Genomic DNA, 15,939 nt, shown 5'->3' on the forward strand with positions numbered 1-15,939 from the left:
ATACATTAATCTTATGTATATGAACTGAACTGTTTAAATATATTTAAATTTTGTAATTAAGTGTTTAACATCACAAGGAATAAAGTTTAAAAAAAGAAAAAAATATTTGTAGCAGGAATCGAACCTGAACCAAAGGAAATGCCCATCAGGTGCTCTTGACCACTGGGCTGGGGCACAGATACATGGATTGCTGCTCAAAAATCCCTATTACTCTGCACTTAAATCCTTAGAGAGTGTTTTACCTTTTCCTACAGTCCACTTGGGCGAAATATTCTATGAACTTGAAATGGACGTCTACATGCTTCTACACACATAGTTTGAGCAAAATCAGTGAGCACCATCCCATGCTCTCCTGTTGCTAGATTTAAATTTGGGGCAGATTCACCTGATCCTTTAATTCTCACTTTCTCCTCCAAAGATTAATTGGGAAAAAGGGCCTCTTTAACAGATCATGTAAAGAAAACACTATCATACTATATTTCCCTGTGTACTCACTATTTTTTATTATGACCTATACCCTTTTGACTTACAATGGTAGTAATCATAACTAAATAGAATATATTGATTTTATGTATGTAAATTGAACGATTTAAATTCATTTAAATTTTATAATTAATAGTTTAACCCTGTGAGCATTAAAATACGGTTGCAGTGGGAATTGAACCTGTACCTACAAATTGCCAGTTGCAGGCGGAGCGGGGTGGGTGGGCGGGTGGGGGGTGGGGGCTCTCGACCACTGCATGACATCAACTGCTTCTCAAAACTCCCCAATACTCTACACTTGCACATTACTTCACGCAATTTCAAATAAAAATATTGACCTGGTGCTGTGAGCAACATCACACTCATAGTGCCAGAAGGGATGATGTCACATCAGAGCACATACAGTAGAAAACAGACAGCTGTATCCTTTCACTGAGCTGATCTTAGCATGACTGACCACCCTATCAGTACTCAACACTGGTGTGTAGTTATCATGGAGAGAGTGTTACAAAATATGTTTTCGTCCATTTTATTTGCATACCAGCATGCATTCGAAGATACATGGCTTCCTTTTAATGAGATTTCCAGCTCACATTCAGAGAGGAATGGCATACTTTTAATGTGATTTCCAACTTATAACTTAAGAGAAACAGCTTCATTTAAGTGCAATATTTACAGTGTGCTGTAGCCCACTAGTACACAATCACCAACTACCACTGCCTGTAATGTATCCTTCTATATAAAAGACACCCACTATTTCCCCTCATCAATTCTGCACACTTCTGTTCCTTTACCACCCGGTGCCCTGCTCATAACTACTGATGCCATCTCCCTCTACACTAACATCCCCAATACTCATGATCTTCTCACTATGAACACTACCTTTCCCTAAATCAAACTGATTCCAAACCCAAACCTCCTTTCTGGTCACCATGACCATCTATATCCTCACCCACAATTACTTCTCCTTTGAAGGTATCACCTGCAAACAAACCTGCATGGCATTGTCCTATGCCAACCTACTCATGGGCCATCTAGAGGAATCCTTCCTAACTTCGCAGACTCCCGAACCCCTCAACTGGTTCAGATTTATCAATGACATCCTAGTGATCTCATCCGATGGTGAGGACACCTTATCCATATTCCTCCACATCCTCAAAACCTTCTCCCCCAATTGCTTCACCTGATCTTCATCAACCCAATGAGCCACCTTCGATGTTGACCACCATGTCCAGGATGGCTACATCAGCACCTCCATCCACATAATCCTACCAACCAACAATAATACCCCTACTTCAACAGCTACCACCCATTCCATACCAAGGAGTTCCTTCCACACAGCCTTGCCATCTGTAATCATTGCATCCGTTGTGACGAGCAGTCCCTCACCAAATATATCAAGGGTCTTGCTGAGGCCTTCACAGACCGGAATTACCTTCCCAACCTTGTTCAGAAACAGATCTTCTGTGTCTTGCCTCTCTAGTCACCTACCAACTCCCACATAATCATTGTATGGCCACAAAGGAGTACTTCTCTCATGACTCAGTAATACCCAGGACTTGTGAAACTGAATCTCATTCTGTGCCATGGTTTCACTACCTGTCATCATGAGCTGAAATGAGGAATATCTATCCACAATCCTCCCCAACCCTCCCAAAGTGGTATTCCACCATTCACCAATTCTATGCAATATTCTTCTCCATCCCTACTTCACGCCTGCTCGCAACCCCTTGTGTCATGGGTCACATCCCTGCAGTGGAAATAGATGCAAGGCCTGTCCCATACACCCTCCCATTATCACCTACTCCAGTCCTGTCACAGGCTTCTCCTGACTCATCAGATGCAGAACTATCTGTGAAAGTTGCCATGTGATGTACAAACTAAGCTGCAGCCAATATGCTGCTATGTAAATGAGAGTTATTTAATGGCTCCTGCCAATCTGTAGCCAGGAGGCAAGTGGGCCATCCAGTTGCTAAACATACCGTCCAACACAAAGTGCTCCATTTCAGTGGCTGCTTCACAGTCTGTTCCATCTGGATCCTTCCTACCAACACCACTTTTCTTCCTTTTTTTGCTCCCAACCCCCCTTCCCTTCCCCAGTACAGCCTCCTGGCTCTGCACCTAGCAGCTCTATCATCTTCCCACCACATCACTGCATGCTCTCACTGGCAGCACAACATCTTCCCCCACCCCTACCCCCTATTGCTCTCCCTCCTCATCCCATGCCTCCTCTTTACCATCCACCCTAGATTGTTGTTCACATCATATGCAGATGCAATTCAAAGTTATGCCACAGCAGCCAGAAACAATGGTCATGTCTGTGTGGGAGGTGCTTGTGTGAATGTTTGTGTGTTTCCTATTTCTGAAGAAGAACTTTTTAGTACAAAATCTTAAATGCTTAGCAGTCTTTTCATTTCCATTGTTTGTAACTAGAGACGAGTACTTTTATCAATCAAATACTCTAAAATTTGGACAAGATAACAACTCTGTCTGCCACTGGCAGTCTATCTGCATTTCTTTCCTCCTGTATCTCATGCACATTTCACCTATCCTTTCATTTTTTATTGTCATTACCTAATCACCTTACTATAAATCATAAAGGGATTTGAGAGTGTTGCTCTGTTTTTGATATTGGACATCATGTTGCTTAAGATCTGTATAATGAGCTTACTGGATTTTCCATCCAAACCCATATCTTCAGAAATAAAACAATGTTAATCTATCTACAGAATCATAGGCATTATTGAAGTCCATGAATGTGAATATGAAATTCTTGTTTTTCTGGTTTTGATACATGACTACCAGTTCCAGGTTTAAGATCTACTCTATACATAATCTACCATTCCTGAAACCTCTCTTGTATTCATCAGTTTGTAGATTTAATTTCTTTTCTACTCCTTTCAGCAGTGCCCTCAATAATATCTTATAGCTCACTGGTACTAGCAATATTCCTGTGTAATTTCTACCATTGACTTATCTCATGTTTTTGTGAAGAGGGTGCATTAGTGCCAATTCCCACCCCTCTGGCAGCTGCTAATCTTCCCATATTTGGAATACAACATGCATTCTGAGTGTTCCATATAAATCTTGAGTATTTTGTTCTTAGAAATTCTCTTTTGGCTAAGTTAAATATTCCTTCTCACATTTTTTGCCTGAGATTCCTGAAGGCATTAACGGCCATCTTAGAAATTGCTCAGATTTTAGGTTTTCTGCAAACACTAATCCACCCACACATTTTGGTGGTGCCAGTTATTGACATAGAATTAAGGAAAAATTACATGAAAATGTGGACTTGAAGCACAACACTGTAAGGGTGTGAAATGTGAACTGCGTGAATACCAGAAAAGCACAGAACAAAAAGGATATATTTGGTAACAATGCCACATAATGTAGGGCACTTGCAATTAAATGGTCAGATAAAGTGTGGATGAAGAGCTTCTAATAACAGCAAACAACAAAAGTCACCTATGGTAGTCCTTCACCAGAAAAAGTAATAGGTTGATGGATCATGCGCTAAGGAAGTGGAAGGTACAGTGGAAGTGAAAAAAATTTAGTAGACCCATGGATTAGAAAATGTAAACAGATTCTTTAGAATATTTGTGGTATTAAGTATGGAGAGATGAAACAATTATAAAGAGACTGGAATAGTTGGAGAATGTCTTTAAACAAGTCAAATGGTTGATAACTTAATAAATAAATAATTAACAGACTTCATCAATTTTATATAACCAGCATCTTGGTGTATGGCATAGAATAGCGAGATTCTTGGTGCAACACACTTTAACCATTAATCATGAACTAGATAGTACATGGAATATATATAGGACTGGGGTAGGCACAGTTGTCACTTAGAACAATTACAATATGAAGGTATCAGGACATGGGTTGGTGCATTAAATTTTACAGTTATGTGTCATTTTTACTCAGTAGAGTGTTTGCAATTTTCATTCAAGATTTAGAAGAAACATTAACTAGGCTCATAAAGAACCTGTTGAACATTCTAGCTCAGGATTTGAATTTATGTTCCGCTACATCAAGAAAAAAACTGTTTTTATATGCTCTAATATTTGAGATTGGTTATTTCTTTGGTTCTATGTAAGAGTAAAATGACCCAAAGAAAAGCAAATGCACATTTATAGTTTGCATATTTTGAACAATAAGGTATATATGATTAATCAGTTCTCTACAATATGTGATACAATGAAATTATTAAATAATTTTAAAGCTCTCCAAATACTTACACAAAGCTCTCCATGAAAATTCATCTTTTGTGTAACCAGTCAGAAATGGGACATGACTGAAGTGGCCAGACAACATGAGTTCATCGATTCTCCAGTGAAGAAAACGTTCTGATTTATCATGAAGATCAGGTTCAATAACAGGATAGAATATAAGAACTGGATCTATTGCCCAATCCTGTTTGACAAAGGAAGTTGACATTAAACTGTAGTTACAGTTTATTCATATTATGTGATATAATGGCTTATACAACACTTTAACATTTTGTCCTTAAGGTGTAAGATAGAGTTATTCAATGAAAGACATAGTGTGAAAAATGCAGTACAAAGTTGTGATGATATCAGGATGTAAACTGAAACTAGTAATTACTATCCTTTAAATATATAAGTATATTTTATAAATCATTGAAAGCTGCGTGGCAGTGGATAATTTCCAATGTACAAACATTAAGGTATTTGTGTTATTCCATTTATGCACAGAGTAACTATGTCTGTGACAGAATATTCACAGAATATGTTGCAAAAATCCATTGTTATATTTTGTAAGTAGATATTCATAGGACATTAGATGTTGTACTTCTAGCATCACCTAGATAATCATTTATATTACACTCCATTAAAGTAAAACAAGTTAATTGTACTGCTCTACTTCATATATGTTGGCATTCCCTGTATGTCCAACCAGTTCCAGATAATATGCACATCAGCAGGATTCCAGTACACAATATATGAATGTATTTACACAGTGTATTTCACAGGCAAATCACAACTTTCCAGTATATTACCTTGAATCTAACCTCCTTACTTATTTTATGTGTTCAGATCTGAACCTCCATGAATAGTGAGTCAGAGATATACATATGGTATCACTGGTTATATTCTAGCCATACATTATTAGTGAAAGCTTCCATATTTTTACAAGACTTTAAGTTTAGAACATTATACTTCTCTAGTGGCCAATAATTGTATCACAACAAAATGTTGATAACATTTGATTAGATGTCACCAATATTTTTATCAGAAAGCAGTTCCTCACAAACCCTTCCCACCAACACCAACTTTTCTGCATTGCATTGGTGGTAACTCTCCCTACAATATATGCTATGTTACCATAACCCTCCTGGCCTCAACCTCCATTAGTCATTGTCTTTTATCCATCTATCCCCTTCCCTTTTCCTTTACCCATTCCAGCACTACACAGCCCTCTATTCTACCAATGCACCAACAGTCTTCAGTCTTCTTACTTAACCTCTACCGAACCCCCCCCCCCCCCCCTCGTGCCCTGTGTCTAAACTCCCAACTGCACCTAGCTGACCTACCCTCTCCCTTACACATCTTGTCCCTGTATGCTCCCAGAAGCAGCACTTTACCATTCCCCATTCCTATCCTGCTATCCCTCACCTTTCCCACCCCAACTTCCTCCTTACGCCCACAACCCAGTTTGCTTCTCCAATCATGGACTGCTGCTCACAGTCTCGCCTTGGCAGAAAGACTGTGGTCATGTATTATGAATCGTAAGGCCATTGGAATGCAGTGACAAGCTACATAAGACACACTGTTTTGTATATCAAAATGTAGAATGTGCACAAGTAATAGATGGCAATTGTTTGGTTCTGGTGAGCATAGATAATTCTTATGAGAAGCGCAAGGGAACAGCTACATCATGTAGAAGAATGGCACCACAGACACTGATACATAGAAAACGAGGATGGTTGGATGCAGGCAGTTAACTGCTAAGCAAAGTATTTGACATATCAGACAATGAGGATATTCATCAGTTGAACAACACACTAGGACAAGTAAAAAAAGTAGTGGATGCAAATAGGGAAACTGTGGAGATGATGACAGCTGATGAATCTGGAACACAATGTACTGAATAACACTAGGGTAGTATGAGAAATTGGCAGGGCATGTAAAGAATACAACTTGGATAGAATATAAAACGAATTAAATGTTGTTGTGAGGAGAATAATTGTAACAAGATTCTTGCACTTTTCGCAGACAGCCTACGTGATACAACAATTACAGTAGCCACATTGTAAGAAACAGTATTCGTGCAATACATAGGCAATTAAGTCTCATCTTGCTATCACTGCAACAGTTTTCAGTGAGACTATTAAAAGTATAACAGAGCCCAACAGCAGAACTACAGCACCTAATAGAACCAACAGACAAACATTTGATAACTAAAGAAAGCTTCAAGACCCAAGATGGCTAAACCATTGTTATACTGGATGATTGGTTTTGAAACATCTCTGCTGTCATTATTGGATATTATGCTTCAAAATTTTACATGGTATTGCCCATCACCATCACATGTTATCTGTACTAATTCCAACTGTTGACAAATGGCAGAATAGTAAAAAAACTTTTCTCCATATATTCCTGACATTGTCAGTCTGGCAGTGGTCTGCAGTATATGACAACTGAATAAAACTTCACAAGCAAAGATCACTATAAAAGCATATTATTTGATGATGGGATTCGACAAAATTATAATGTCATTATCGGATCTTATGCTTTAAAATTTTTTACAATGTACTGCCCATCAGCATTTCAAATCACTTCACATTTCATATGCACCTCCCACTGCCACAAAGATCATTACACACCAGCATGTGAAATAAAAAAGTATTATGGACAATCTGAGATGGAATAATGACAATATTATGAAAATGGTATATGGCTATTCACCGCATAGCGGAGATGTGGAGTCACAAAAAAAAAAAAAAAAAAAAAAAAAAAAAAAAAAAAAAAAAAAAAAAAAAAAAAAAAAAACGACTGCTAAACAAGTAAGCTTTCTGCCAAAAGACCTACTTCTGAATTAGACAACATATACACACACACACCCACAAACACATTCTATGCAAATTGCAAATGCAACTCACACACACGACCACTCTCTCTGACTGCCGAGACAGTGGTGGTCACATGTGAATGAGTTGTATTCGTGTGAATGTGTGGGAGCGCATGCTTGTGTGTGTGTGTGTGTGTGTGTGTGTGTGTGTTTGAGTGGGTGTGTATGTGTGTGTGTGTATGTATCTAATTCAGAAGAAGGCCTTTTGATAAAAAGCTTAATTGTTTAGAAGCCTTTTTGTTGTGTCTGTGGCTTAACATCTCCACTATATGGTGGTAGCAGTCTTATCCTTCTCATAATAGTGTCAAAAAGTATTACATACAGATATTGTACCAATTACAAGTGTCCTTGTTCACCACAAACTGGTAACTAACAGAGACTTCTCTGTCAGTTTCCAGTTGGTGGTGAACATGAACACTTGTAATCAGTGCAATATAGTTATGTCTGTACATAATACTTTTATATTTCACATGCCAATGTCTAGTGATCTTCATTTTGGTGGGCAGTGCATATATAGTGTGAAGTAACTTGCAATGCTGATGGGCAATATATTGTAAATAAGATCCAATAATGACAGTATAGTTCTGTCGAATCCCATCATCCAGTAATATGCTTATTTAGTGATCTTTGCTTGTGACGTTTTCTTCAGTTATCATATATTGCACATCATCCCCAGACTCACAATGTCAGGAATATATGGAGAAAACTTTTTTATTATTCTACCACATGTAAATGGTTGAAATTAATGCAGGTGGGATGGGATTACACATGCTGGTCTGACTTCAAATGGTTAGCGTGAATGCACCCAATCAATACCTTATGGTACATCCTTATCCCATGAAGCGAAAAGCTATGGGAACAGGGGTGCAGGTAAAAACACAAGAAGTACTGTTGGTGTCAGAGCAAAAAGAAACTTACATGATAATGTCCATGGAGGAGTTCCAGGTTGGCAAAGGTAAAGTCTTATTGTCTGCCCAACTAGAAAGATTCAGACTAGCATTCAGGCATGTGAAGTACAACTGTTTTGGGAAAGACAGAAGCACCTGAATGTCTGAGGAAAGTGTCATTTCCACATCCTTATTTTCAGAAAGTGGGTGTGCACTGGATTTCCTCAGTATTCACTCTGGAAATCATGATCATAAATTGTTGTGAGCAAGAGAAGACAAGAGGTATGACAAGTATGGAACTATGAGGTAGCGGTATGCTAATCAATAGTCTGACTAGTGATATAGTGGGTACAACATTCAGTCTCCCAGGTAAGGTCACTAGAACGACTATCTCAATATGACACAACCGACATTGTATTGGCTGGAGAAGCCACTAGATGTGTTGCAAATCCAGAACCTAACCTTCCTAAATGAGACCTTAAAACCAGACATCCTATGCTCCATAGACAAATTCATAGCATCACAAAAGGGACAAATCACTGCAGAGCAGAAAAACGATATCGTGAGGAGGAATGCCAAACTGTACTCACATGTAAGTGCCACAGCTTCTGGTTATAGTTTGTGTGGCTTGCATCTATCATGTATGAAATACAAACATGTGACCACATACCACCAGAATGGTTTATTAATAGGAGTTAGAATGGTTACGACAGAACTAGAGTAACGAATTACTTGTTCAGTAACAAAACAGTGGAATATTATGGTTTAGGTGATCCTGTTTGTTTGTGGCTTCAGTCATATATAAAGGACCAAAAGCAGAATGTAATGCTGAATGGCTGATACAGAGGAACTGCCTCATTTGTGTGGGGCACCTTAATCTGCAATGTGCCAGAAGACTGTGTTTTAGATCTGCCACTGTTTCTTATTTTCATTAATGACTTCCTCTTTGTTCTGATACAAAGAGTAAACACATACTTTTTTAGATGGTACTTCAATTCTCATTGATAAATTTTCAAATAACAATCTTGAACAAACTGGAGGTAAAGTTTTCATTGTAATTTTAAACTGTTTTTCTTCAAATGGTCTCTCAGTCAATTAAGATAAATCTCATTACATGAGGTAAACACCCCAAGGAAATCTTGGAGAAATTAACATGAAGTGTAGAAATAAAATAACACAAAAATCCGAGAATAGAAAATTCCTGGATGCATATATAGACAGCAAATATAATTGGTCAACATGCATTATTCATATCTTTAAAAGACTTGGCTCAGTAAAATTTGCACTGCAGTTTATCCCTTCAATTGCATTATATTCTGGAGGGACCAACCGCTTGCAAAAAAATGTCAGTGCCATCAGAATAATGAGTGGTGTCCATCACAGACACTCTTGGAGGTTCTTGTTTCAAAAGACGGTGATCCTTGCCACCTACTCGTGGTATATATTTACTCTATACAAACAAAACAGTGAATATCATAACTACAACTCAAGAACCAAAAACAGTCTGCACATTGAATTTAGAAGTCTTAATCTGGTTAACCCCCCCCCCCCCCCCCCCCCAAATGAACTATGGGAACCATGGAACCTGCCGTTGGTGGGGAGGCTTGTGTGCCTCAGTGATACAGATAGCCATACCATAGGTGAAACCACAATGGAGGGGTATCTGTTGACAGGCCAGACAAATGTGTGGTTCCTGAAGGGGGGCAGCAGCCTTTTCAGTAGTTGCAGGGGCAACAGTCTGGCCTTGTAACACTAAGCAAAACGGCCTTCCATTGCTGGTACTGCGAATGGCTGAAAGCAAGGGGAAACTACAGCTGTAATTTTTCCCAAGGTCATGCAGCTTTACTGTATGCTTAAATGATGATGGCGTCCTCTTGGGTAAAATATTGCAGAGGTAAAATAGTCCCCCACTCGGATCTCCAGGTGGGGACTACTCAGGAGAAAGAAAACTGACTTTCTATGGATCAGAGAGTGGAATGTCAGATCCTTTAAACGGGTAGGTAGGTTAGAAAATTTAAAAAGGGAAATGGATAAGTTAGAGTTAGATATAGTGGGAATTAGTGAAGTTCAGTGGCACGAGGAACAAGACTTCTGGTCAGGTGAATACAGGGTTACGAATACAAAATCAAGTAGGGGCAATGCAGGAGTAGGTTTAATAATGAATAAAAAAATAGAAATGTAGGTAAGCTACTACAAACAGCATAGTGAACATATTATTGTGGCCAAAATAGATACAAAGCCCACGTCTACCACAGTAGTACAAGTTTATATGCCAACTAGCTCTGCAGATGACAAAGAGATTGATGCAATGTATGATGAGATAAAAGAAATTATTCAGATAATGAGAGGAGATGAAAATTTAATAGTCATGGGTGACTGGAATTTGATAGTAGGAAAAGGAAGAGAAGGTAATGTAGCAGGTGAATATGGAATGGGGGTAAGGAATGAAAGAGGAAGCTGCCTGATAGAATTTTGCACAGCATAATGTAATCATAGCTAGCACTTGGTTCAAGAACTATGAAAGAAGGTTGTATACATGGAAGAGCACTGGAGATACTGGAAGGTTTCAGATAGATTATATAATTGCTAGACAGAGATTTATGAACCAGGTTTTAAATTATAAGGCATTTCCTGGGGGAGATGTGGACCTTGACCACAATCTATTGGTTACGAACTGTAGACTAAAACTGAAGAAACTGCAACAAGGTAGGAATTTAAGGAGGTGGGACCTGGATAAACTGACAGAACCAGAGGTTGCAGAGAGTTTCAGGCAGAGCATTATGGAACAATTCACAAGACTGGGGAAAGAAATACAGTAGAAGAAGAATGGGTAGCTTTGGGAGATGAAATAGTGAAGGCAGCAGAGGGTCAAGTAGGTAAAAAGACGAGGGCTGGTAGAAATCTTTGGGTAACAGAAGATATATTGAATTTAATTGATGAAAGGAGAAAATATAAAAATGCAGTAAATGAAGCAGGCAAAAAGGAATACAAACGTCTCAAAAACCAGATCAACAGGAAATGCAAAATGGCTCAGAAGGGATGGCTAGAGGACAAATGTAAGGATGTAGAGGCATATATGACTAGGGGCACGATAGATACTGCCTAAAGGAAAATTAAAGAGACCTTTGGAGAAAAGAGAACCACTTGTAAGAATATCAAGAGCTCAGATGGAAACCCAGTTCTAAGCAAAGAAGGGAAAACAGAAAGGTGGAAGGAGTATATAGAGGGTCTGTACAAGGGCGATGTACTTGAGGACAATATTATGCAAATGGAACAGTGAAGAGTTTGACAGAGCACTGAAAGACCTAAGTCGAAACAATGTCCCAGCAGTAGACAACATTCCATTAGAACTACTGATAGCCTTGGGAGAGCCAGCCCTGACAAAACTCTACCTTCTGGTGAGCAAGATGTATGAGACGAAATACCCTGAGAGTTCAAGAAGACTATAATAATTCCAATCCCAAAGAAAGGAGGTGTTGACAGATGTGAAAATTACCAAACTATCAGTTCAATAAGTCACGGCTGCAAAATAGTAACACGAATTCTTTACTGACAAACAGAAAAACTGGTAGAAGCTGACCTCGGGGAATATCAGTTTGGATTCTGTAGAGATGCTGGAATATGTGAGGCAATACTGACCCTACAACTTATCTTAGAAGACAGATTAAGAAAAGGCAAACCTACGTTTCTGGCATATGTAGACTTAGAGAAAGCTTTTTACAATGTTGAAAGAAGGATCCTTTATTGTATGATTATATGATAGCGGAACAAACACTGGTAGCAATTGCTTCTGTAAAATATCTGGGAGTACGCATGCGGAACGATTTGAAGTGGAATTATCATATAAAATTAATTGTTGCTAAGGCGGGTAACAGGTTGAGATTCATTGGGAGAGTCCTTAAATGTAGTCCATCAACAAAGGAGGTGACTTACAAAACACTCGTTCGGCCTATACTTGAGTATTGCTCAACAGTGTGGGATCTGTACCAGATTGGGTTGACGGAGGCGATAGAGAAGATCCAAGGAAGAGCGGCGCGTTTCGTCACAGGGTTATTTGGTAAGTGTGATAGTGTTACGGAGATGTTTAGCAAACTCAAGTGGCAGACTCTGCAAGAGAGGTGCTCTGCATCGCGGTGTAGCTTGCTGTCCAGATTTCGAGTGGGTGCGTTTCTGGATGAGGTATCGAATATATTGCTTCCCCCTACTTATACCTCCCAAGGAGATCACAAATGTAAAATTAGAGAGATTCGAGCGCGCACGGAGGCTTTCGGGAGTCATTCTACCCGCGAACCATATGTGACTGGAACAGGAAAGGGAGGTAATGACAGTGGCACGTAAAGTGCCCTCCGCCACACACTGTTGGGTGGCTTGCGGAGTATAAATGTAGATGTAGATGTAGATGTAGCAGTTGAACGGAATGGACAGTGTCTTGAAAGGAGGATATAAGATGAACATCAACAAAAGCAAAATGAGGATAGTGGAAAGTAGTCGAATTAAATTGGGTGATGCTCAGGGAATTAGATTAGGAAATGAGAGACTTAAAGTAGTAAATTGGTTTTGCTATTTAGGGAGCAAAATAACTGATGATGGTCGAAGTATAGAAGATATAAAATGTAGACTGGCAATGGCAAGGAAAGCATTTCTGAAGAAGAGAAGTTTGTTAACATCGAGTATAGATTTAAGTGTCAGGAATTCGTTTCTGAAAGTTTTTGTATGGAGTGTAGCCATGTATGGAAGTGAAACATGGACAATAAATATTTTAGACGAGAAGAGAATAGAAGCTTTCAAAATGTGGTGCTACAGAAGAATGCTGAAGATTAGGTGGGTAGATCACATAACTAATGAGGAGGTACTGAACAGAATCAGGGAGAAGAGAAATTTGTGGCACAACTTGACTAGAAGAAGGGGTCGGTTGGTAGCACATGTTCTGAGGCATCAAGGGATCACCAATTTAGTACTGGAGGGCAGTGTGGAGGGTAAAAATCGAAGAGGAAGACCAAGAGATGAATACATTAAGCAGATTCAGAAGGATGTAGGTTGCAGTAGGTAGTGGGAGATGGAGAAGCTTGCACATGATACAGTAGTATGGAGAGCTGCATCAAACCAGTCTCTGGACTGAAGACCACAACAACAACAATTTGGTTCAAATAGGAGCCTATTTCTCCAAGCTGTTTAATGCACATGGTATCATCCAGAGATCGCAATGCCACATCAAAGTTGGCAATGGGAATTGATACCACACACATTAGCGAGAACTCACTGTAAACCGAGCGAGGTGGCGCAGTGGTTAGACACTGGACTCGCATTCGGGAGGACGACGGTTCAATCCCGCGTCCGGCCATCCTGATTTAGGTTTTCCGTGATTTCCCTAAATTGCTCCAGGCAAATGCCGGGATGGTTCCTTTCAAAGAGCACGGCCGACTTCCTTCCCTAATCCGATGAGACCGATGACCTCGCTGTCTGGTCTCCTTCCCCAAACCAACCAACCAACTCACTGTAATTTGCAATGACATATGGGAGGTGCTCCTGGGGACCATGCTTCCCCTATCAGCTCTAACAGTGCCCTTATGCTAAGGTCAATATGGTGTCAGACTAACAAGAGCTCTCCCCACTGCATGACTTCATCTGAAAGAGTCAGGATCACAGTATAGGACCAACATAATAGTTCCAGCACCTGATGGAGTTGTTCATTTAAATGTTGGGCATTGCACCTCAAGGAACAGTTTGATAATTAGTGCATCAAGTGATGCTTTGCTAGCGCATGACTGTTGTAAATTATCCATTAGTCCTGTGCCAAACATATATATTTTATTCATGTGGGTAACATAGTAAACTAATATCTCATGTGTTCTAGTTTGATGTTCCACCTCACTGAGCAATCAAAGAACCTGCAGTTGTGTGCCAGATGAAAGCCGTGTTGCCTGGTCACAACAATGCACTCTCACCACATATAAAATTTTTTCATAGCCACTTGCTGAAATTCAAACAAATTCTGAAAGAGCACCTAATGGAGGAATCCTTTTACATGGTCAGTGAATTTATGTGAGTAAATAAATAGCACCACTAAACTTAACAGTTTTTTTGGAAATACTTTTAATTAATTTTATTTTGAACACTATCATAGAGATACATTAATTTGGTTTTTGGTATTCATTTATTTATTTTTTGTATTATTTAGCTTCACTTTGTTTCCTGTATGTATTACTGTTTGTTCTATAGTATAACATTTTCTGTAAATTGGATACATGCTCTTTATTTGATATCTTATTTACATTGTATCCTTTATTGTATTTATGTAAGTTATTATTGAACTATGTACAATTTGATATATTCTGTGTCCTTGCAATTTACTCACTTCCTGGATCTATCAAATACAAAATAAATAAATAGGAAGAGTACATGAGATTGTGAATTATAGTACAGTTATGAGCAAAAAATAAAAAATAAAAAAAAATAATAATAAAAATAAAAAAAATAAAAAAAGATTGTATTGGTGTGTAAAAAGTAATTTAGACAAACTGTGTCCATATAAGAATTTGACTTTCCTGGAATAAGTTCAAGAAAGTAAGATTTCCAGTTAAAACCTTAACTGAGGAACCACATGGTCAAACTGTATGGTACAAGTATTCTGAGCATATTTGTCAAGATTGTTTTTGAGGAATCTCAGAGGAACCCAAGACAGATATCTTAAAGCCTGCAGGGAATGTTGCACGGCAGAATAGTATACTTGGCACAGCCAGAAAAATTTCAAAGTTATTTCCTGGCAATGCCAGAGGCAGAGCAGGCAAGCAAGCAAACAAGCAAGCAATGGGCAGGAAGAGAGTCAGCAAGAGAGAAACACTAATAGAATAGCAATAAACACAGAAGCTATTGCAACGCCCTGAATGGACTGAGCACTCAAGAGTGATGGTTGCCATAATGGTGATGGCACAAATTGCAGCAAGAAAGTTTAAATCAGACACAAGAGTAATTATTCAGTTACTGACACAGCAGAAAAGAATGTCTGACAGGAATAGTCGTGAAGTCCTGAAGCAACCATGAGAGATGACCAAATGATATCACTGCTGCTTCACCCTAGCAGAGCACACAAGTTCGACTTGTGTAATTATTACTTCTGTTTTTGTGGAGTCCAATTATGGTGCAGCAGTCCAGCCAAGAGGGAAGGCCTATGTCAGTGACCTTCTACTTGTCTAGTCAGCTTCAATCTTCTATGGAGCAACCAGTCCTGTTTGTGAGCTGAAGTACAAACTGTTGAGTCAAGACTAATGTGATCCTGTGACTGCCATTATCCAACAGGCACTCTGGCATCCTAATCAGCAGGGCTTACTGCCAGATCATCATCCACTGTTGTGTGTGAGAGCAACTGCTGCTGCTCACCTTTGTTCCTGTGGCAAACACTGATGCTTCCAGTCTCTCTCTCTCGCTTAACAGGAGGCCATGGCACTTTTCTGCATGGCTTCATGTGCTCTGAACT

At 39.1% G+C, this 15,939-nt stretch overlaps 1 protein-coding gene across 1 annotated transcript in view; it reads right to left on the reverse strand.

Moving 5' to 3' along the window:
- Positions 1-15,939, reverse strand: part of LOC126249177 (esterase E4-like) — a 280,540-nt gene that overhangs the window by 70,472 nt on the left and 194,129 nt on the right. The window contains exon 7 of the mRNA XM_049950835.1: positions 4,725-4,899. Coding sequence (XP_049806792.1) covers positions 4,725-4,899 — 175 coding nt within the window. The remainder of the gene's footprint in view (positions 1-4,724; positions 4,900-15,939) is intronic.

Source organism: Schistocerca nitens, chromosome 1 (genome assembly GCF_023898315.1).
Source record: "Schistocerca nitens isolate TAMUIC-IGC-003100 chromosome 1, iqSchNite1.1, whole genome shotgun sequence".
Lineage (NCBI taxonomy): Eukaryota > Metazoa > Arthropoda > Insecta > Orthoptera > Acrididae > Schistocerca > Schistocerca nitens.